Genomic DNA, 23,480 nt, shown 5'->3' on the forward strand with positions numbered 1-23,480 from the left:
TAAAAGCAAAATGCATTTTGCAGTTAAAAAAAAAGCAAATAAAAAGTAACAAATGAAAATTGTGGATAAAATATATAGAAAACGGAATACTTTTGGTTTCATTTAGAGGTCTTTGTGTATGTGGTGATTCCCATTCTTTTCCAGGACCAAATACAACATGTATATGTCTAAATGTATATACATTTTATAAATAATTGCCACGTTCAAAGTTTTGCTTTCGAAGTAAAAGGCTCACATTTATTTATTTATAATTATAGTTAATTTGTTCATAAATACACGCACATTAATAGTTCATTAAAACAATCTTCAATTATCAATAAGTAGTTCAAAAAGCGTTATATTCTCTTCTTTCTCTTTCTCTTTCACTGCCTTTAGCTCTGTCTCTCTCCATCTCCGTTGCTTTCCGTATTAACTAATGCCAAAAATACATGTAAACAAATCACCATTTAGTTATATTTTCGTTTCGTTCTCGCTTTCGATAAATACTAATCATAAAAATTTGTTTTTTGTTTTTTTTTTGCTTTTGCTTTTGGTATTCAATTATTTAGCTACGTTTGGAATTTGTTGTATGTTTTCGTTAAATATAATTCATATTATCGTTAATTGTATGCGCCGAAAGAACCAATAAAGCCGAAGCAACGCACTGGACCAATTCGTAATCGTTGGCAAAACAGCAGCCAAGTTTTTTGTATATATAAACCCGATCGGAGCTGCCATGTGCAGCCTGTCCTGGCCAGAGATTTGGTCAAGTGGCTGGCGAGGATGCACACGGAAGCTTCTACACGGGGGGGTGTTGGTTGTCAAAGGGGATTGTAAATTCAAAAATAATTTACATAGTTTTTGGGTAAAAGGAGAGGGGTAAATATATATATATATCTATATATGTTATAATAACTGACATCCACAATACGCTTATTTGGAATGCACACATCTAGGGAGTGTTCAAATTTGAGTTTGAATTCGAGTTTAGGCTAAGACAACATTATAAGCTAGTTAAGTATTGGCGTAGAGTTGCTCTGCTCTCTTTCTTTGGGAACTGCTGAACTGCATCTGGATCTGAAACTGGATCTAAATCTGAATCTGGATCTGAATCTGGAGCAGCGTTTACGCGTCGTAAATTTCTCTAGAGGCAGTTGGCATCGTTTCGAGTTGTAAATCAGGCAGAGTCAAGCGAAGGATACTAAGGCTTAGAAGCTATCCGGGGGCGTGTAGATCTTAGAACTAATGACTGGCGGCGCTGGCAAGCCGTTTTGCTCTTGAGGTAACTTCCATTCAGTGAACGGCAAACGAAGGCGAATGCAAATTGTCTACGAACTAGTGGGATGCCATGCCTAAAGTAGCAAGTCTGTCTATGGCTAGGCTTTTCTTTGCTTTTCAATTTTGTTCTTTTCTTTTTGGGGGGGACGGGTAACCTACGTATATAAATAACTACAGTACAATCCGGAGTGTTGCAGAAATCCCAGTAGATTTGAATAGAGTTTAGGCGCCTAGAAATATCTAACAAATTTAAAGTATTAACTAACTCTCCGTTAAAGATTACGAATTATGCATCGGGTTTCGTTTACCTAAATCTATTCGTAACAAGTTATAATTTTATGAATTATAATCTGAAACTAAATAATAGTTTCAATTACTGTTTAGACTTCAAAAAAGTGAAATGTAACTTTAAAACTATTGGTTTTACAAAGACTTCATTGTTATTCTTCAAAGACTCCAACTAGTGGCATCCAAATCCCTAGGATTTCTGCAAAGCCCGCGAATTTCTAGACTTAGGCAAGTTATAAAAACTTCTAAAATCGAAATAAAGCGTTTCGGGGTGTGTTTATGTTTGGGTGCAACTAAGTGAGGCTGAGGTGCAATATCACGTGCCTACTCAATGCCGAACGTGTTCGTCTCCTCGACGGCCAGCAGCAGCTTCTCGTACAGCAGTTCGGGCGTTGGATACGGCGGCAAGTCCAGCCGATTGAAGCAGGTGTGGGCACGGGGCAGTGCGTTGGGCTTGCCCCACTTCTCGATGCAGAAGCGCCGTGGCCCAGTCGAACCGCGCAGTGCCGAGAAGCCTTCGTACGGGATGCTCGAGGTGCCAGTCACGAACTGGAGGAGACGCAGGCGCTGCTCGTTGCTGAAGCGCTCGATGACCTGCCAGAACCACACGATCACCTGGTGGTTATCGTGATAGCCGGAACGATACTCTGTATTCAGGCGCCAGTCATTGGTGTCTATTTCCGCAGTGCCGGCAATAACCAGCTCCAATTCCCGTGCATCGAAGACGGAAACGAGCCGCGAATCGACCACCTCGTAAAAGCCGCGCACCAGCGATTCGGTCTGCTCCTGAACGCCGCGCTCCAAACGCCACTTAATCATACGCTCCAAGTACTCCTTTTTGTTCTTCTCGTTGACGATGATGTTCTTGCCGCCCGGCTTCAATTCCCGCTCCACCACACGGCCCAGCAGCTCCTCTGTGACGCAGAACGTCAGGCCGAGATCCACGCCCGTGCCGATGTCATTGTCGCGTATCCACTGCAGCGACTGATGGAACTCATTGTCCAGCGACTCCAAGTCGCTGAGCGCCACAGGCAGGCGCAGCAGCGCCTTGTAAAAGGGTCGCGTGAAGAAGGCGTCCAGCAGATACTGATGGACCAACGCCAAGCCCAAAACACGTCCGCTGAAGCGGAACCAATCGTGGCAGTTGTCCACGAACGCCGACAGCGGCGACACCTGCACCGTGTACGTGTCGTTGGCGGAGTACTCGAACAGTCCGTAGTACGGATTGAACAGCTCGCGGGAGAGCAGGAAGAAGAACTCGCGGGAGGGTCCGCCGTAGTCCAGGCCCTCCTCCGTGTCCCACAGCACGGCGAGACGGCCGCGCTGCAGGTCCTTCTTGTTGGCGGACATGATGCGACGGAAGGCGTCCTCCAGCAAATGGCTGCGACGGATGTGCAGTCTACAAAATGCATACGCAGATTAGTAATGCTAAGCCAGGATTGTAAGTTTACTTACTTAAGCTTGTGGGGTCCTTGTCCATAGCCCTTGGACTCCAGTTTGCGGTAGAAACTGCGCAGCTTGGCCTCGAAATCCCGGCGGAACGGTGGCGGCGCCCGCTGTGGCATCCGCGAGCTCAGCACCGGCGATCCCTGCGGACTGCGCTCTTCAATAGGAACATAGCTCATGATCTCCTGCTCGAACAGGCTGTGTGGAAGATAATCGATTCAGATACAAAGTCAAATTAGTTGTACTCGTCGGGCATTGGTCATAAATCTACGGCTAGCACACACTCCGCTATCGGTGGCGTCACTTCGCTCGCTCCAATGGCCACCGGCGGTGCTATTGATGGCTCATGGCTAATCCGTCAATTGATTGGGCCAGCACATCCGACAGCCCGGAAAGGACGCCAATCCGCATATGGAATGTGCTTCGATAGCGGATTAAGGAGATAAATGCGCTTTGCACTTGACACTGTGAGAAAATCTCGGAAATATTTGAAAAAATATCTTTCGCTGCATTTGCAAACATATATTTTCAACTAATAACGTTATGTTTTCAATACTGGCGTGCCAAATTTGAAACAACTCATTGCAGAAAAACCATAAAATTACAATCAATTAAAATTCAGGAACTAATTGATCTCCATAATAATGACAACATTTGCAACTTAGCATATGCCACCATAAACACTTGTTCAGGCTGAAAATCGTGCGATTGCAGCTGGCTGCTACGTCACTCGACGACATATAGACATATAGATTCCGACCCATTTGCATTGAATTCAGCGCTGATGAAATGATGAAATCAGACCACAGATGAGAAGATGAAGAGGTCAGCAGGGCAAGTGATTTGTCATGGGCATTAATATGCGACTTGCATACACTGTTATAGCGCAAGCGATTCTTTCTTCCGCCCCTGCAGGGCCACGCCCACGCCCGTCTACAAAAAAAAAAAAGACCGTCAAAGTTTTCTCACCGCCAGGCGGAAGAATCGCTCGATTCTCAATCAATGCAATCGATTAGGTCAAAGGCGACCTTCGCCCAAAAGCCAGAACAAACTTTTTCTTCCCCTTTTTCTTTTGTTTTTTCTATGATTTTTAGTTTATTAGTTTATTAGTTCGTTTAGCCCAATCGAATATGAACTATTCCGATTCTAAGTAGTTAATCCATAATTTAAATTGCTATTTGGTTGCGCCTTTTGCTTTTGCTCCGCCGGCCTTCAACTTGAAATTGAAAATTGGCCAATTAATAACGCAAATTATGGCGGTCAACCGCACTTGCGGCTAGGTGCTATATATATGTATATCTATATATCTATATATCTATCTATCTATATATATTTTCAGGGGATCGGATCGGCCTGGGATCGACCAGATAATGGATAGTGAAAAGTGACAACAGCTTTGGCTGCAATTATCGCCCGCTCGGAAGTGACTAATTCCCCAATTGAAGCTGCCCCATTTTCTGGGCTCATTAGCAATACATTTTGGCAGTTTTGCGTTTTGGCAGTGGATGTGGAAATGGAAACGGATCAATTAATTGGGGTTGTACTGTACTGGTGGTACACATGCCGTGTCAAATTACACTCAAATTGATTGAAATTCTTGCAAAATTATTGGAACAACAGGAAGCCGCTATTAACGCTAAATTAAAATAACATTTTCAAATTCGACGCAAAACCAAATGCTTGTGTGGTGACACCCACTTCGCGCCCAACAAAGAATTATGTATGGTACGCCATTGTGTGCTGACACTGAGCGATATAATGCGATACAATATATATATATATATATGGTCTAGGGGGCGTGGCTGGTACGTAGTAATATTTATCAACACTTGATGCAATCGCAAGCGGACAGCCGGTCAATGACCAAAGCTGCCAAAGAAAGTACACAAAAGTGCGGAAATGCTGAGGGAAATGCTTATGCCTTTGATAAAGTCATAAGTCACAAGTCATTATCTAAAGAACAACTCGTTCTCTTTGAGGATCTTTTGCTATAACTAAATCACACAAAAACTGAAGTCAGTTGTGGATTTCAATTAAGTTACGTACCGAAATAAAAGCATTTTGTGGGTCGTTCGTTTGAAAATCGCCCCCCGTCTGCAAAAATAATTCGCTTTATGCGGGAAGAAGCTCCCTAAACTCTCTATATATGTTTTACAACAGCTCCCACTTCACTTTCCACTCTATTATCAGCCAGTCGAGACTGGCCCGCTGCATGTTTAATGCCCAATTTACGACTGCACCACTCCCACTTCACCCACATTATGCCGGGCGACAACTTCACAAATTATTCGCTAAATATTCGGAATTGCCGCTCATATGAAATATGATATGATACGCAGGGGAAGTGCTTTTATGCTGGTAGGAATAAGAAACATATATATAACATAAAAAGTTTGGAGAGAATCCAGAATCTGTGGCGACTCACGTACTTCTCCCACATGTGGAAGGTGTAGACGAACTTGGAAAAGAGACCCATTTGCTGGGCTGTAAATCCGAAATGGATTCTCAATTAGCAGTACACTAAATCCACAAAGAGCCAAACACCGATCAAAAACACCGAAAACCAAAAAAAAAAACAAAATATATATGAATATAACTGAAATCACAAACGAATACGTTGGGTGGTAAATCGATTCCCAGTCGAACTAAAGCAGACGGCCAACTGATTTGGAGTCCCAGCTCATTTCGCACCCAAACTGCAGCACCTGGTGCATTTGGGGGGCAGCAGGAAGCAGGGGGGTGGGCCCACCGATACCACGATAAGCTGATAAGACCGCTGGCGATAATGGAGCCTTAACCCATTTGGGGTTTGGTTCGTGTGCCTGATTATGAAGTGCGTTTTTGGGGTTGCATGGTTTCGGTTTCAGACCAAAGTGTTAGTATTTGATATGTATATTGTTAATTTCAGATTTAAGCGGCGAAAAAGTATAAAAACCCCCATAAAACTTGGGCACAAACTTGAAATCTAATCCGAAATAATTAAAATTACAACACTCCGCCACTTGGCGATTGACCAACGCGCAAGTTTGTAATATCTATGCCAGAAAGCAATCTATAAACCAAGTAATGGGGCAGTGTATATAAACAAACCACTTGAGTGGAGCGCAGCATATATCCTTGAGGTTATGGTTTCGGTTTTGTTTTTGGGTCTCCCATGGTGGTGCATAACATCTGCAATCGGACACTGGGAATAATAGAAGCACTGGGTTCCCGCCACAAATTACTCATAATTATTTGTGCGAACTGTTTACTTGGCATTCCGCAGCATTCCTGGAGGCAACTGAAGGCAACCGGAGTGCCATCCCAGATCGTAATGCTGTAACGTGCGAATGGAATGGGAGCCGTCCGTCCCATGGAATCGGAGATCTTTGCCACGGACAGAAATGCGGAATTGCGGAAAACAGAATCGGATGCAACTAGGGGGACAGGATGTGATCTCGTTTTGCATACGCTGCATTTTTGTTTTTTTGTGGGGGAAGTGCATGGGAAACGGGAGACTGGGCAATAGATGAGTAGACACTTCTTGGATGACTCAAAAACAAGATATCGAATGTTGCGAAATGGCAAATAACACTTTAGTTGAGCCATTCATCAGTTGGGTGAGGTGCTTAAATCACTCTCTTTTTAAATACCTATTTGCGTATAAGAAATATGGTGAACAGGCAGCTTAACTAATAAATATGTATAAAATATAGTTACGAATCTTGATGAATATCTATTAGCTACTTTACTGATATCCTTCATCCTCTTAATATTCCATCTATTTCTTCTATTACCTAAGGATAACCCTTCAAATATTTATGCTGCTCATATCAAGAAGATAATTTGGGATTGCTTGCCGTGTTTTTGAAAACTCAACTAAGAAAAAGTACCTAAAACCGATCGATTGGTAATCGCAGGGTACTTCACACCCAAAACGATGACTAAACGAGTGCAAGGTGGTAACTTAGCCCTTGCCAAATGGGGATTTACTAGATGGATTGATCTACTTACACGGCCCACACGATGTAGGCAGCCTTCGATAGAAAGCCCATTTTGTTGTGCGCCCAAAGCCTTGAGCACCAAATAGTTAACCATCACTGAGAACACTGCGTGCCGTTAGGATATTCCGCTGCTCGAGACGTTTAAAAAGGGCGCGAAACGGTTGCGTATCGGTTATCAAGCGGTTCAAGCAAACGGTTAAAAAAAACACACACACACAGAAACACTAGAAACGGTAGAATGTGTGCTCACGCTCCGGCTGTTGAAATGCTTCTGGTGATAGAAGCTCACTATCCGACGAACGGAACGAAGTCGCAACGGAGGCGGCAGCGGCGGCAGAAGCGGTAGAAGCGGCAGCGGCGTCCCAACGAACGGAACGAAGCCGGCGGAGTCACCGATAAACAAAACTAAAGTCACCGAAAAACAAAAATCATATCACAAATATCAACAGTGTGGTTTCGGATATATTTATATTTTTCGCCGATTCTTTAATGGCATTTAACTAATAGCTAAAAGCAAGTAGCCAGTAGCAAGTTGCAAGTAGCAGATAGCTAGTAGCAAGTAGCAAGTAGCAGATAGCAGATAGCAAATAGCATGTAGCATGCTACCCCAATGACCGACGAATGCAGAATGCTGGCGTTTGTCTGGCCGCCGAACCGATAAATATGAATTTCGTTTCGTTTCGATTCAATTTAGGCGGCTAAGGAAATTATTTAATTACTCGCTGGTTTTTGTTTTCGATCGGCTCTTTTCGTATCGCCTCGTACCGCCGGAGTTCTCTTTTCTGCACTTTTTTTTTTTTTTTTTCGTTTTTCGGTTATTTGGTCTTTGATTTTTGGTTTTTAGTTTTGCTGTGCAAGGCGGCGACGTGCGAGGCGGTGCAGCGCTGCTCCAAAAGCTCCAAATGCTCCAAATGACGCCGCCGCAGAGCCAGCAGAATCCGCCGACGAACTCCAAGCGGCAACGACGGCACAGTGGTCACCAACTGGGTGGTCAGGTGGTCGGGTTGCAGATCAGGAGGTCGTTCAACAGTGGACAGGAATTATTAATAACTATATAAGGAATATTTCCTTATTTCTTTTCCTTATTTCTTTTCTGTATTTCTTTTCCTTATTTCTAATAATGCGGCAAACCTAAAGAAATTTTTTAAATCCGAATTAAACTTTCTAGTTTAGAAATAAGAAACTTGCTTCTTAAAAAATCCTAACAAGGAAAGTAATTGGAACTTGTTAATAATTAAACCATCATTATTATTATATTAGAATTAATTGAAAGTGCCAGAACTTGGATCCACTGTACCGCCAGTCAGCTGTTGCCGGCATGACTACGATTTTGGGCTCGGGTTCGGGTTCGGCTTTGGGATTGCGATTGCGATTGAGTCACCCCCACGAGGAGTGCACTTCAAACGATCGACGACAGCCCCATCCCCATTCCCATCCCAATACCCTTACCCATTCGCATTCCCATTCCGATTCCCATTCCCGAAACCCATCGCAATCCATGGCATGTGGATGGGTGAGTGTGTGGCGTTGGTCATGGTTATAATTGTCCGCTCATCACTCCACCGCGTCAACCACTCCCACTTCTACTACCACTACCACTACCACTTCCCCTTCTCCCAGCCACTGCCACACTCCGTTTCCAACTGGAACTACATGCATACATGTGAAGAACTACTGCCACGCCCCGCATTTAGCACGCCCCAAAACGGAAGCCACTACAAACCGCAAACAGACGCCGGCCACTGTCTGAGTGTGTCTCCCTGACTGCCTGCCCCAATGCCTCCATGTTCCACTGCCTCAATGCTCCAATGTTCCAATGCTCCAATGCTTCAATGCCTCGATGATCCCATGTCCCAATCGAACTGCACGCATGCGCAGCACAACAGCCGCCCCCCAAAAGCCCAATGAACTGTAAACAAGCAGCAAACAACCAACAACTGGGGGGAAAAAAAGCGAATGTTCCCTTCTACGGGTCAAATTTGAACGGCAAACAGCAGTTAACCCAACTCCACCGCCAACTTCCTGCTTGGCAAATGGTGTATGCCTATGCCAAATACCCTTTCTATATTAAAATAGTTCATATTAATAATATAAAGTTAAATAATGGTATATAAGATGGAGCAGTTCTTGACCTACCTCTATCAGGGCACATCTAGGTTAAGTAGAACGAAACTTATTAAAACGAAACTTTTTGGGTTTTTCGGTGGCTAAAGAAATCCTTGTTAACACTCATCTATTTCCCTAGGAAAACTAGATGTACCCCTGGGAAGAGCAGCTAAAAGGCCAACTGCAAACTTGTCAATGCCTCGACGACGGCGACGAAGTTCAGCGAGACTTTGCGAGGGTGCCGATGATAATGATAATGACAACGATAATGATAATAGAACTAGCTGATGAAGATGACGACACTGCCACACCCCCGCTTGAAAACGAACAAAAAAAAAAAAAAGGGTAGACGATCGGACGGGACTCGAAATTCGAATTGGAGTTGCTATATACATACATATATATGCAATAAATTATGCTTGATTTGGAATTGGGTTAAATTGTGACCCGGGGCGAGGGGCATTAGCGGATTAGTGCGGCGGGTGCGGAATTTATGGGGCAGCTGCTGCTGCTGCTGAGCCTTTGGGGCGTTGGCCTGCCAGCGAAAAGGAGGCGTGGCCCCCAGATCGCTCAATAAATAGATACCCTATAATATATATATGAAACATATATATCGAGATTCTTTTAAGCCATTCCGCTATTTATAGTTCAACGGCAAAAGCATTTAGCCAACTGGCGAAATCTGAAGATAACTAAACGCGTTTATCTGTTGACTCTTAGTGGGCATATTAATAGCCCAACGACTTGGAAAAGTGGAAGGTGCAAAAGGGGGTGGCGCTGGGCGGCGGGTGTTACCTCATCGCCACTCGGATGACGGATGACTAATGGCCAAGTGCAGATTGTCTGAGGCTGCGGAGTCTGATCTCAGCCGGAGTGGTGCATTCATAAGTTGCTAGTTGTGTTTCCCCGATTTCCGATCGCTTGCCAAAGATTGTGTAAATACTTTCCCTAACAAGTGTCATTTGCTGTCACTCGCTGCAATACAATATGCTTTAAATTGACAAACTAATTAGCTTACTAGTTTCGTTTTAGCAAACATGTTGAACTAATCAATCGGATAGAAACCTATTTAAATACGTTTATCTAGTGAATGCCTAAAGTTCTAAGAAACAACTTCCTTGTTTCAATCGCATTAATTGTAGGGAATTAATAAACAATCAAATTGCGGTTAGCTAAGCTATGACTTTTTAGTAAAGGGATTGCTGACCCTGATATCCACAAAGAGTCAGAATTAAAGCGTTTAAGCCTTTTAAATCCGAGATGCCAATATCGTGTCGAAATGCCGCAGGATTCTTCATGATTACCAGGACTTTTTTAACCAGATGTGCTGAGTATTTGCCCTCGCAAATAAAAAACTCCCACGTCTGCGTTTTCCGAGTGTGCGGGGGGCCAATGAAGCGCGACAATGTGGCTAATTGAAATGCAATTAAATGGCTCAATCGCAATGGGAATCAGAATTGTTGGTGGCCAGCATGGAGTAATCGACAGTTTGGGAGCTTGAGCGCCGGCAACTTCGAACTCGAACTCGAACTCTCGACTTCGATTTCCATTTCGCTGCCGGCCGAGATTGGGATTAAGATTAAGGTCAGCGCAATGTGCATGTGGACTGTGGATTGGATGCCGGGCAATTGGCGGGCTGCAGTTCCTCAATATTTGTGGTTAATGTACATATACATATATATTTTTGTAGTCTTGTGCTTGGAAGAAACACGCTCAATTAGACAATAAGCAATGAGATTAGAAGCCAAGACGATGTTGAAGTGCTAGCCTTGCCGCGGGTAGGTGGCTTAGTTCGTTTGCTTTGTTGAACGCATTTGGCGTTTGGTGTTTGGTTTTGGAAAATTAGCCAGCGACCTTCGACACGGTTTTCAAAAACAATTAAACCCACTAGCGGCACTCATATGCGGCGCACTCATGCAGGACCGCCGCCAAAATCGATTGAAGCCAACAGCACCAGCTACAAATCAAAGCCGAAGCCGAAGTCTAAGCCAAAACACAACACTCCATTCGAGCCAAGAAAAAATGACGCAGCAATGCAATTGCAGGCCAGGTGGATTCGGCCTGGCCGTGGGACCTTCGTCAAGTGCAGGTGGAGCCATTGGCTGACGGCCACCGGTGCGTCATGTGAGCGGGACTACATGGCAGTGGGTTCATTAGCACCACGCCAGTTCCGAGGGTTCTCCACCTGTCTGGCTGATGGCACAATCTATACATAGTCTCCGGTGCGAACCGTATTCTTGTTGAGTAACATGTTCAACTATTCTATTTGAAATCGGTTCGCTCACCTCAGCAAAATGGTCAGTTGTAGGTCATGGCCCAATCTCTCGAGAGCGGGAACACCCTCCACCCGCAGGATATTGATTTTCTCACGCAGCTGGCGGGACATGGTGTGCTGGCCCTGGCGCTCTCGCAGGATCTCCAGGATGTTCGGCTGGCGCAGGAAGGCAATGACCTGGAAACAAACGATGTGGAATCAATTGGAAATCAAGCAAGATAGTTTAGAAACTACAATCGAAAGATCTGGAACGTTGCCTCAAGCTTTTACATTTTAATAGGGAGAAAACGCACCTTTTCGTTGTAGGCGATGGGCACGTCTTCGTACCCGGCCGCAGTGGCTCCCGCACCGGCCATTCCAGCGGCACCGTACGCCGAACGGTCCGCGTTGAGGGCACAGGAGATGGCTGCCGTTGTGCTGCAGTTGTGACCATGTCCATGGCTACTTCTGGAGGAGGAGGACGACGATGAGGGTCTCGGCGGAGGCAAAGGCGGCACACCGGACACCGAGGACGCTGGACTGGCGTTAATATGCCCACTGGTGGCGGACAAACAGTTGCCATCCACCAGATCCGGGTAATAGTAGCCGACACCCGACTGCTGCTGCTGCGGATGCTGCTGGCGATGACGCACCACACGCGGACACTCGACGGGCAGGCGAGGATCCATGAACGAGGTGCGACGGTGCTGGTGGTCGATGAAGAACTGCTTGCCCGATTGATCCAGCTTGGTCTCCCAGCACGAGGGCAGTTCCCTGCTCATCTGGGCGAATGTGTTGACCAGCGCCACCAGATCCTTGTTGTACTGATACCGCTGGAAGCACTGCGGGTCGCGTCGAATGCGCATGACCATGTGCTTCAGTGCCGCATTGCGATTGTAGATGGCCAGTGCAGCTTCGTTGGTGTGCAGCAGTGAGTAGAAATCCGGGCGGCAGAGCATCAGGATGGCTGGATGTATAGCCGTGGCGGGAGGCGGAGCAACTGGAGCAGTCGAATTAGCATTACTATTGGCAGAGGCTGGCAGATTGTAGAGCTGCGCAGCTCTACTCTCATTGGTAATGGTGCGTCGGATGCTCTGATACCGCCTATCCAGCTGCTGGCGATGGTGTTGCTCTCTGCCAGCTGGTCCGCCACTTGGCGCCGCTCCTGGTCGTTGCCAGGAGGTTGTACGCGTTGTGTGATCGATGTAAAAGATGCGTCCGTGGCTGTCCATACGCGCCTCCCATGCGGGCGGCAGTGGTGGCTCACCCGCAGCTCCAGCTCCACTTGACCCGGATACCGTACCCGATCCTGGTTCCAAGAGAGCTGCTCCAGCAGCTGCTGCCGCCGCCGCTGCTGCTGCGGCTGCACTGCGTTCTGGAATGGAGGGCAGGCGGGTGCTGCTTATGTGCACTACTTCGTCCGGCTGCTCCTGACCCTGCTCTTGGCCACCATCTTGCAGGTAGATGTAATCCAATTGACTAGAAACGGCTGGAGGATCCGTTGGGATCGCTCCTCCGCTGGCGAGGCTGGAGTTGGCAGTGACGGCTTGGAGGCGGGCATGCCGCCGGGCATGGTGAGTGGGCGTTGGTGGACATACCAATGGCGATCCGGTTGCTCCGCCCGCAGTACCAGCGCCGGCTCCACCGCCTACGCGTTTGAGCAGCCGCTGCTGCGGCCGCTGACCATGGAATGTTGGAGTTCCGGGCGGCACCACATCCTGCAGAGCTCCACCCACTCCCCTGCCTCTGGTGGGCGAGTGCTGCTCGGGACTCAGGCTGAGATCCAAGGGAGAGGCACTGCGCGTGGAACAGCCCGACGGAGGACTTCTCGGCCGCTTTGGTGAGAGGAGAAGGCGCGGGGAGGCTTGTTCCTCCGACGAACTTGCCTTGCCATTGGAGAGGGCACGGGTGAGCGGACGGTGCTGGCGCAGATACGGAAATTGCAGACTATTTGGCGACGAAGACGAGGATCCAACGGCCGAGGAGCTCGGAAAGGTGGGGAACTCATAGCTCTGGTTGACCGGCACCTTTTGTGTGCTAATCGTGTTGATGTAGCTATCGGGTCCGATCTTCTTCTTCAGCAGCGGCTTAAAACGCACAGGCGGCGTGGCCAGCGGTGAATTATTCGAGCTTCCACTGCCCTGGGCCATTTCCTCGGCCAATCGCTCGTCCGTGTCCAGGATGTCGAACTGAAAGACATCGCCCTGAAGCTTCAGATCCCGACCAACTGCTCGCGGCGGCCAAGAGCGTTCCAGCGGACGATGCTGTGGAGGCGAGGGCTGTCGAAGATGCTGATGATGTTGCTGATGTTGCTGCTGTTGCTTCTGTTGCTGCTGACGGCGCTGCACATGGGCACTGGCCTGGAGGGCAGCAGCGGCGCCCAGAAGACTCTCCACGGCAGCCGCCTCCTCGTCCTCCTCCTCATCCACCTCCTCGTCGACTTCAGCCATGCTCAGAGTATCCACCATTTCAGCGGGCACTGTTTCGAAACATTCGCGTGCCACCCACAGATTAAATCCGTCGCCATTAGCATTGGACAGCGTTGTGGTCGTCGCGCCCGCCTTGGTCTTCTTTTTGGCTCCGCTCAGGGGCGTGGAGCCACCGCTTTGGGGCGACAGTGTCCAGGACTTGCGACGCGCACCACCGCCCACACTGCTGCCGCCATCACTGCCAATGCTGCCGTTGTAGGAGTTGGTCGGTGAGAGCGTGGCATTGTTGGCCGGTGTCTCGCAGGATTTGGTGGACAGCAGGGTCTGGTGGCGCGGTTCCCTGTGCTCCTTTGAGCCTGCTGGCTTTTCCTCTATCGAAGCTGTAAGTGAAGCAAGTGGATAAGTGGATGAACTCGCTTGTTAGTCTCAAGTAACTTACAAACTTCACTGGGCTGGGCCAGTGCGCAGGCCCCCAGCTGCTGTTGCTGCTGCTGCTCCACCTCCTCTGCCACGTCCTGATTTCCAGATGCCAAGGGCGGTTCCTGTTCCACCACTTCGCTGACACTCACCTGGACATCGTTGGTCAGGGTGAGGGCACTCTGGAAGGCCTGTTCCAGTTCGTCACTTTCGTTGCCGTTGCGCGCCTCGTAGAAGGCTTCCTCCTCTTTGGGATCATCATCGTCCTCCTCCTCCTCCTCCTCGTCATCTTCCTCTTCCTGCTCCTCCTGCTGCTGCAATCTGACGGCAATGGGATCCACTGGACTCCTGTCCGCCAGGCATGCGGAAGATGCTGCCAGTGGCTGTAGGGGTACCGGTGCAGCTGGTGGCTCCATTTCGTTTGCCTCCGGTTCTCAAGATGTGCTCTTCCTCTTCCCCAGCACTCTTGCTCTTCCTCTTCCTGGTCCACTACCACCACTGCCACCCCGCCCCCGCGCCCAGTCCAGGGTTAACAGTTACAGTTACAGCTGCAGTTGCTCTACTTTGGCGTTCTGATGTTTGCTGCCTTCCGACCGGAACATTTCGCGTCCTCCAGCCATGAGTCCAGATCTGGGCCGTGCTGTGCTGTGCTCATTGCCCGCGAGGCCGTGGCGCTGGCTTTAGTTGATCAATTGTTAATTTAAGGATTGCAAAGCTAAATAAAATATTTCGGGGCTAGTGCAGTGTGACCAGATGGCAATGGCGTAACAAAGCCCACGCGCCAGTGCTACCACCGGGTGCGGCAAAGCGAATGCAACGTTTTAAGCACATCTGGCAGCGCTGGCCGTGTACTTTTTACTTTTGTGGCGCTTTCGCATTCGCATTTCGTTTGGGTTTCCGCCGCTTCTGTGATCCCCGGATTAACCAGCGAACAACGTAACCGCATCAGCATGGCCGCTGCAAGTGGAGAACTGTCCAAGAAGTAAGTGCAACCGGCTCCAGAGCGCGTCCATTTGCCACAATCGTTTCAATCCGGCCAACGTAGCTGCCCGTTTGAGGTTAGGGCGAAGCGGCAACGTTCCAGTTCGCATTATTTATGTTGCATGTGTGCCGCTCGCTGATGAAATTCGCTGCCTAAAATAACAATGTTCGCCCGCTGCGCCCTAAGAACCGTGCAGGGGGCGTGGCCCCGATGCAGATACGTCGGAATTCGGCCACTGGCCGCCGGTTTCCACGTGAGCGCATCGCAATTGCAGCCAAGCAAGCAGACCAAACTGTGGGTTACTCATACGCACCGTTGGCCAGGCTGTCACAACTGCATGGATATTAGCATATAATCCGTGGTTATAACAGCCTTGTGGTAGTACCTCCATTGCCTGCTAATACCCAACTGTTTGTGTTCATTCACAGTGAGCTAAAGCGTCGCCTGAAGGCCGAGCAAAAGGCCAAGGAGAAGGCCGAAAAGGCGGCCGCTGCACCGGCTCCGGAAGGAGCTGCTGGCAAGAAGAAGAGCAGCGCCGCCGAGGAGGAGGAGATCTCGCCCAATGAGTACTTTAAGCTGCGCTCCGCTGCCGTCCAGGAGCTGAAGCGTTCGCCCGAAACGGATCCCTATCCACACAAGTTCCATGTGAGCACCTCGCTGGAGGACTTCATTGCCAAGTATGAGACTAGCCTGAAGGAGGGCGAGACGCTGGAGAATGTGAAACTGAGTGTGGCTGGGCGTGTGCATGCCATCCGCGAGTCGGGCGCCAAGCTCATCTTCTACGATCTGCGCGGCGAGGGTGTCAAAGTGCAGGTGATGGCCAGCGCCAAGTCTTACAAGTCGGAGGCGGATTTCGAGACCGATACCGCCAAGCTGCGACGCGGCGACATCATCGGCGTGGTCGGACATCCCGGCAAGACCAAGAAGGGTGAACTGTCCGTGATGCCCAGCGAGATCAAGCTGCTGTCGCCGTGTCTACACATGCTGCCCCATCTGCATTTCGGCTTGAAGGACAAGGAGACGCGCTATCGCCAGCGCTACCTCGATCTCATTCTCAACAACAAAGTGCGAGAGAACTTCCAGATCCGTGCCAAGGTATGAAATGATTTCAGCAGTTGAGGCTTGAAAACACTTACTACTCTCCATCTCCGCAGATCATCTCGTACGTTCGCCAGTTCCTGGATCGTCTGGGATTCCTGGAGATCGAGACGCCAATGATGAACATGATCGCCGGTGGTGCCACTGCCAAGCCCTTTGTGACGCATCACAATGACCTGAAGATGGACCTGTTCATGCGCATTGCACCCGAGCTGTACCACAAGATGCTGGTGGTAGGTGGACTCGATCGCGTGTACGAGATCGGACGGCAGTTCCGTAACGAGGGCATCGACCTCACCCACAATCCCGAATTCACCACGTGCGAGTTCTATATGGCGTATGCCGACTACGCCGACATTATGGACATCACCGAGCAGTTGGTCTCGGGAATGGTGAAGGCGATCCGTGGCTCCTACAAGATCACCTATCATCCGGATGGCCCCGAGGGACCTGAGCAAGAACTGGACTTCACGCCGCCCTTCAAGCGCGTATCCATGATCAAAACGCTGGAGGAGAAGCTGCAGGTGAAGTTCCCGGCGGCCGATACCTTCAATTCACAGGAGACGAATCAGTTCCTGTCCCAGCTGTGCGCCAAGCATCAGGTCGAGTGCCCAGCTCCGCGCACCACCGCCCGCTTGCTGGACAAGCTCGTTGGCGAGTTCATCGAGGAGTTTTGCGTGAATCCCACGTTCATCTGTGAGCATCCGCAAATCATGTCGCCGCTGGCCAAATACCATCGCAGTATTCCCGGCCTGACGGAGCGTTTCGAGCTGTTCGTGGCCAAGAAGGAGATCTGCAACGCCTACACCGAGTTGAACGATCCAGTTGTGCAGCGCGAGCGTTTCGAGCAGCAGGCCAGCGATAAGGCGGCCGGAGATGACGAGGCCCAGCTGGTCGACGAGAACTTCTGCACGTCCCTGGAGTACGGACTGCCGCCCACTGGCGGTTTCGGCCTGGGCATCGATCGCCTGGCCATGTTCCTCACGGACTCCAACAACATCAAGGTGGGTCTGCGGCTAGGCATTAAGTTAAGTTAAGTTGTTGACATCATTGCTCAAACTGTCTTCGTTTTGTTTTTTAGGAGGTTCTGCTGTTCCCCGCCATGAAGCCGGAGGATGCCAACCGCACGGCAGCGGAAACTGCTCCAGCCGCCGCTGGCGCCCAGCAGTAGATGGTCACCACCGCCACCGCTCACTCCACTCAATCCCAATCCCTGTACGTTACGCTGGTCCCGGACTAGTCCCAGTTGCTAAGTTATTCAACCAATAAACATTTTTTTCCAATATCCGAAGCTTGCGTTATTTTGCGTGGTCGATTTATGGTTATTTCCGAGATTTGCATAATCAACATGCTTTTCAAACAGAAACACTTTGTATAGAAGATATCTCCACTAATTATTATGGTGTATATTTCAAACTGATAAGCTTTATATTATTATGGTTTATATTTAATACTGATAAGCGAGCTTTATATTATTATGTTGTATATTTGAGACTGATTAGCAAGCTTTGTGCAAAACATTGTTTTTTGAAAGCAAGTTTGTTGTTTCGTTTTTTTGCGTTCCAATAAGAATATTTTCGCGCTTACCAACACCGCGCCACTTATCGATGAGCGCGATAGGCGGCTATCGAGGACTCACGGACCGATAGATTCGGCCAAATGAAAACATTGCCGGAGAAAAAAGCGGAAATTGTTAATTAATCCGTAATCACAGGATGGGGGACCAACAACAGCTGATCCTGGCCACCGGTGGCTATGACCACACAATAAAGGTGTGGCAGGCGCACACGGGCAACTGCATAAAAACGATGAGATTCGTGGAGACCTCGGTAGGATTACCCTTTAATCGAGCATGTTGTTGATGTCCGGTTAATCAACATAGCTTATGTATCTTGCAGCAAGTGAATGCGCTGGACAGGACGCCGGATAAGACGCGTCTGGCGGCGTGCGGATACCAGTGCATCCGGCTGTACGACCTGGAGTCCAACTGCACCGCACCGGTGATCAATTTCGATGGCGTGCAGAAGAATGTGACGCGACTGGGCTTCCAGGAGGACGGCAACTGGATGTTCACCGCCGGCGAGGATCATCACGTTAGGATCTGGGACATGATCGCCGCACCGCCCCACTGCTCCCGGGTGTTCGACTGTGAGGCGCCGGTAAATGCCGCCTGTTTGCATCCCAACCAGGTGGAGATCGCCATGGGCTCGCAGAATGGCAGCGTCTTTCTGTGGGACGTCAAGTCGGAGCGGCACGAACGCATCGTGCCCGAGGTGGATGCATCCATACAGGATGTGGCCATCTCGCCGGATGGCAGATACCTGGCGGCGGCCAATAACAAGGGCAACTGCTACATCTGGTCGCTGACCAGTCAGGATCAGAAGATGAGCACGCTGCGGCCGACCAAGAAGATTCCGGCGCACACTCGCTACATACTGCGCTGCAAATTCAGTCCGGATTCCAGGCTCCTGCTAACGACCTCGGGAGATGGCACGGTGGGCATTTGGAAGACGGACGACTTCACCAAATGGCGCGAGCTGTGCATCGAGAACTATTGGGTGTGGGATGCCGCCTTTAGCGCCGATTCCAAGTGGCTGTTCACCGCCTCATCCGACGGCATTGCACGGCTGTGGAAGCTGCACACGAAGAGTCCCATCAGGGACTATACCGGTCACACCAAGGCCATCACTGCCCTGTCCTTCAAGGACGAGATCGTGGGCAAATAGTTGTAGTTGCTAGCCGCCGCTAGAATCTAGGCAATTTGTAAGCTTTGTGACCAGCGCGTCACCATCGAGAGTTTCCTGCTGGCGTTTTGGCGGATTTTTATGTGGGTTTCCCCAAACAGCAGTACTGCTGCTAAATGATTGATCTACCAAGGTCCCAATAATTCATTCGGTCATTCTAATAATTAGCTGGCTAAAATCCACACACAATTAATGGCATTTAAGTACTAAAATGAATAGCCACCAATTTTAATATTTATTAAGCATCAGGGATTTTAGTTTCTACCCCCAAGCTCATTAAGTTTCATTAAGCTCAAAGTTTTGGTTCAGTTTACGTTTTTAATTGGATATATGAAAATGCAATTCATAGTGTCGAAAGTTATATCCTTCATAGATAATTGAAAAACTGCCAGCAATGCTATTGCTATCGTAACCCAGTAAAATCAGCAAGTATCTCAGACTTACAACGAACACTGGAGATCGATCATCCCACACAAACCGCCAACCCAGCGAGACAATCCGCCAGAGGATCAAGTTATTTGGCATTTTTTGAGGGCAGTAGCAAGTAGGGATAGTAGCGATGACTCCGTATAGGCAACACAGCAACCAGAACTGAAGCATCTACAAAAAAAGAAAAAATCAACACCCACAATTCAACAGAGTAATGAGAATACCTCTGAAAATGAGCGCTTGGCTTTTGTAGCGACTTTTTCATAATTTATAAACCTTTGATACATAATTATATTACGACTAAATCGTTTGTATGCAAAATGCAATTTGAATAAAAATCTTATGGGCGTAAATATACATACAATACATAAATTGAAAAAAACCAAATGTGTCTTTTAGATACGGGTGCACAACATAGATGTGGGAAAATTGACTGTTTTTATTTGGTCTGTCTTCCTTTCCATTTTGCAGATGGGCTTTCAGTGGACGGGAGCGGAAAAAGCTGCATGCCGGGGTATTCTAGTCCACATAGTCGATGCCTTTGGCCACAATCGATTCCTTGATGGGATCCGGATCGTCGCCCAGCTTGTAGCCCACGATGCAGGTCACGTCCACGGCCTTGCCCGTCGGATTCAGCAGGAGCATCACCTGGTTGATGGGCGTGGCCGGGCGGAAGGGCTTGTGGGGCGGCATCTGGCTGTCCGTCGGCGGCAGCAGGCGCACCTTGCATGGCTGCAGAATAAAATGAAAGCTTGTTAGTCTTGCCCATTCCGATCACGGTAATCTTCGCCAGCTAACTCGCTCACCTTCTTCACGCTGGCCTCAAACTGAAAGTCGTGCACTGGCTGGCGACTCTTGTTCTGAGCCGATATCACAATCACCGACACACGATGGCCAGGCCGATCGCTGGTGAAGTTCAGACTGAGCTGCATGTCGTCGTCGTCGAGAACGATGCGCTGCTCCCCGGTGGCCTGTATATTGTCCAGTTCCACGTTGATCTCGCTTAGCGGCTTGGCCGGCGGAACAACGGTCACTGGAGCCACCAAGGCTTCATCCTTCTTTTCCACATCATCGCTGAGTAAAGGAACATCGTCTATGGCATCAGCAGGAGCAGGAGCACAAGCAGAAGCGGAAGCTGGATCATTAGGAGTCGGTTGCTCCTCTGGCGCCTTCACATGCATTCGTTCGCGAGCCAAGTCGTTCAGCGTGATCTTCTCGGGATCCCGCTTAAAGCTGGGCATCCGATCCTGGGTGGGCAGGATCTGTTGGAATAGCTCCTCGCTGAGCATATCGATTTGCGGCATCTTTCTGATTGCTTCCGGCACTTTGCTAGCGCTGCCTTCGTTGCCATTGGCCAAAGCCTCGGTTGTGGTGCCCTGACTAATGACCTGTGGCTCCAGCAGAATGGTGGCATTCTGGAATGGCTGATTCTGCTTCGCTTCGCTGTCGGCCAGTGCGCTGCTAAAGATGTCACTTAAATCGGCCAGCGGATTCTCCGCGGTGGCCGCGGCATTGGAACTACTGCTGGCGGTATTCGGTTGACTTGCGGTGGCTGAAGTGGTTGAAGTGACTGCTTCGTTGCTTCCACCGATTAGCAAATCCCCAAGCAGTTCGTTTAGCAACTGGGCGTTGTTGGAGCTAGTGCTGGTCGCTGTGGTCGAGCTGGACGTGGGCTTCGCAGCGCTAGCGGATGTTAGAGCACTCGTGGGCACGGCAGGAGCGGTGATACTTGTGGGCGAAGGCACCAGATGCTTGTAGCGCTGCATGGTGGCCAGTAGAGCGCCATTGGCATCCAGAGTGTCAGCTGCAAATGAAGGGAGTTATATAAAGAGCTAAATGGAGAACCATTTATTGAGAAACCACACCCACCTACGAGCTGCGCATCCGAATCGTCCAGCAGCTGCGGCAGATGCTGGAAGATGGGCTTGTGCTTCTTGCAGCTCTTGTACAGCTCGTGCAGCGTTTCGTTGACGTCCTCGTTGGAGGGATCGTAGGTGTCCAGCATCTGGTTGAGCAGCTGCATCGTCTCCTGCACCTCGCAAAGAACGAGTCGATGCTGGGCCAGCAGATCGTTGCGACGCGCTTCCTGCGCCATCCGATACTGCAGCAGAAGATTGGCCCGCTTGAAATTCTCGGGATTATTGCTCTTGATCAGCTTAGCGAACATGGCCTCGTCAATGGTGCCCAGGACACTCTCCCGTTTGGCCACCGCCGCCTCCGTGACGCTGTGCTCGATGTCCCCCTCCTTGCGCAGCATGTCGTAGGCATCGCGTATCTTCTGGCGCTGCGGAAACTCCGTGGTCCACAGGAGAAGGCACTCCATGATCCGCTGCTTCACCTCGTGCGGCGTCTCGGCGCCCTTGTACTTCTTCGACACCAGGCGTATCAGTTCGTTGAGGAAGCGGAACTTGGACGCCTCGTCCTGGAAGTCGTCGCCGCACTGCGTCATGCACTCCTCCAGCAGCTGGAACAGGTAAGTGGGTTAAATTGTTGTGGACATCATTTAAATGGGAGCAATGGGAGTGAAGAAGACAAGTATGTTTGGTCAAAACATTGATAAAAGGAGCCTGATTTATACACGAAAAAAAAAAACAAGAAAAATCGTGACAAACCAAAGATAAGAGATAAAGAAAGCTGACAAGTGCACGCTAAAAACTACAATAAAAACAATAGTAATATTAAGCAATCGAGCAATAAAGCAAGTTCATTTACATTTTGGAAGTTGAGGGCTTCCAAAGATGCAAATACCGCTAACTGTTGCATGTTGTTTTAGCTGCTTTTGCGCCCAGTTGGCCATACGACCGCATTTCGATCGCAATTGTTAACAATTGATAAGAAAATTTTTGTTGCTAATTCGAGCGCAGCCACAAAAGTGCGTGGTTGTGTGTGTGTGCTTGTTCGTATTTGTGCGCTTTTCGCCAACTTTACGGCCCACTGTGCAGCGGTGTGTGTGTGCGTGCGGTTTATCCCTTTACCGTTAGGTGGTTGTGGGTGGGGGGAGGGGTAGCTGTGAGTAAATGGGGTGAAAAGTGCAAAAATGTAGTCATTTACCGAAATCGCACGCGTTGCTTCAGTCACGTTTGTGGAGCGGACCTTGGCCACAATCATCTCCTGCGCCTTGTGGACCAATTGGGCGTTACTTTTGACCACAATGCAGAACATTTGCACGCCCAGTTCGTCGATTTTCTGTGCCGGATTTGTTGCTCTCTCTGCGTTGGCCGAGATGCCGGAAAAATGCGCTAGATTATGCAAGTTCCGGTGGCCGGAATGTCAGCTTGACTCACCCAGCATCTCCTCCATTATGCTCTCGTCGGTTGTCATTGTGCGGCCTGTATTTTATTAACTGGGGGATAAACAATATTTGCGTTGATTTCGAACATCAGACATATTGTTGTTGTCGCTCCTCGGACACTATCGATAGTTTGGCGAGCTTTGCTTTCGGTATTTTATCGCCGGCCAGTGCGGCTAGCCGCTTTGTGGCTAAAAATGCCAAGCATACTGCAAAAAAATACCAAAAGGTGATGCCATTATTGTTTTGGAAGAGCAAACGACGTTGCCACTTGGTTTTCATAGGCTAGCCGTTAAATTTAAAAAGTCAGCTTATTGACAACATAAGCAATGCGAAAAATAATTTTGTAAAAATGATATATATTCAACCAAAAAAATCGGACAACATTACAACTGATACAAAAATACATAGTAGTTTAGTTTTTGTAACCGAGTACACCTGGTTAGTGACCCTTTTTTATTTCATTCATTTCAGCACCATTACATATGCATGACCATCTTATGTAAGTACATGCAAACACGTGGGCTGTCTGTGTGTGCGTGGGCAGCAACCTGTGGCCATTTCACCTTAAGTTAACCTTTCGCCAGGACATCGCGCAGGCGTACGAAATTGGCTGGCTATAATTAGAAGCACTTGCATCATCATCTCGACGGGGAACTGGAATTTGTGGCCCAAACGGTTCACGTGGTGGTGGGGGTCATGGTGGTTTTCTTACCCATTAGCCGTGGTGCGATGCAGGTATACTCGACAGCTCAAAT

The 23,480-nt window shown here is 48.9% G+C and overlaps 4 protein-coding genes across 7 annotated transcripts; 2 read left to right on the forward strand and 2 right to left on the reverse strand.

Annotated features, from left to right (window-relative positions):
• Positions 1-209: 209 nt before the first annotated feature.
• LOC122624709 (E3 ubiquitin-protein ligase HECW2) lies at positions 210-14,953 on the reverse strand. 3 transcript variants are annotated; one of them, XM_043804383.1, is made up of 5 exons: positions 14,203-14,953; positions 11,649-14,143; positions 11,366-11,532; positions 3,001-3,189; positions 210-2,944 (listed from the first exon to the last, which is right to left on the reverse strand). In XM_043804383.1, the coding sequence occupies exons 1-5, from the start codon at positions 14,594-14,596 to the stop codon at positions 1,870-1,872; spliced, it is 4,320 nt and encodes a 1,439-aa protein (XP_043660318.1). In that variant the 5' UTR covers positions 14,597-14,953; the 3' UTR covers positions 210-1,869. The 3 variants fall into 3 exon arrangements, with proteins under 3 accessions (XP_043660318.1, XP_043660320.1, XP_043660319.1); XM_043804385.1 differs by lacking the exons at positions 11,366-11,532; positions 11,649-14,143; positions 14,203-14,953 and adding an exon at positions 6,985-7,253; XM_043804384.1 differs by lacking the exons at positions 11,366-11,532; positions 11,649-14,143; positions 14,203-14,953 and adding an exon at positions 5,421-5,580.
• Positions 14,954-15,015: 62 nt separating this feature from the next.
• LOC122624712 (lysine--tRNA ligase) lies at positions 15,016-17,545 on the forward strand. 2 transcript variants are annotated; one of them, XM_043804392.1, is made up of 4 exons: positions 15,016-15,162; positions 15,591-16,257; positions 16,317-17,264; positions 17,342-17,545. In XM_043804392.1, the coding sequence occupies exons 1-4, from the start codon at positions 15,131-15,133 to the stop codon at positions 17,429-17,431; spliced, it is 1,737 nt and encodes a 578-aa protein (XP_043660327.1). In that variant the 5' UTR covers positions 15,016-15,130; the 3' UTR covers positions 17,432-17,545. The 2 variants fall into 2 exon arrangements, with proteins under 2 accessions (XP_043660327.1, XP_043660326.1); XM_043804391.1 differs by lacking the exon at positions 15,016-15,162 and adding an exon at positions 15,275-15,456.
• A 332-nt stretch (positions 17,546-17,877) lies between these two features.
• Positions 17,878-18,986, forward strand: LOC122623035 (protein LST8 homolog). The gene is made up of 2 exons (XM_043801924.1): positions 17,878-18,089; positions 18,159-18,986. Exons 1-2 carry the CDS (start codon positions 17,976-17,978, stop codon positions 18,984-18,986), a joined length of 942 nt encoding a protein of 313 aa, XP_043657859.1. The 5' UTR covers positions 17,878-17,975.
• Positions 18,987-19,948: 962 nt separating this feature from the next.
• Positions 19,949-22,877, reverse strand: LOC122623034 (ADP-ribosylation factor-binding protein GGA2). The gene is made up of 5 exons (XM_043801923.1): positions 22,718-22,877; positions 22,485-22,642; positions 21,303-21,897; positions 20,240-21,237; positions 19,949-20,165 (listed from the first exon to the last, which is right to left on the reverse strand). Exons 1-5 carry the CDS (start codon positions 22,752-22,754, stop codon positions 19,953-19,955), a joined length of 2,001 nt encoding a protein of 666 aa, XP_043657858.1. The 5' UTR covers positions 22,755-22,877; the 3' UTR covers positions 19,949-19,952.
• Positions 22,878-23,480: the final 603 nt, after the last annotated feature.

This window comes from Drosophila teissieri, chromosome X (genome assembly GCF_016746235.2).
Source record: "Drosophila teissieri strain GT53w chromosome X, Prin_Dtei_1.1, whole genome shotgun sequence".
In the NCBI taxonomy this organism is placed as follows: domain Eukaryota; kingdom Metazoa; phylum Arthropoda; class Insecta; order Diptera; family Drosophilidae; genus Drosophila; species Drosophila teissieri.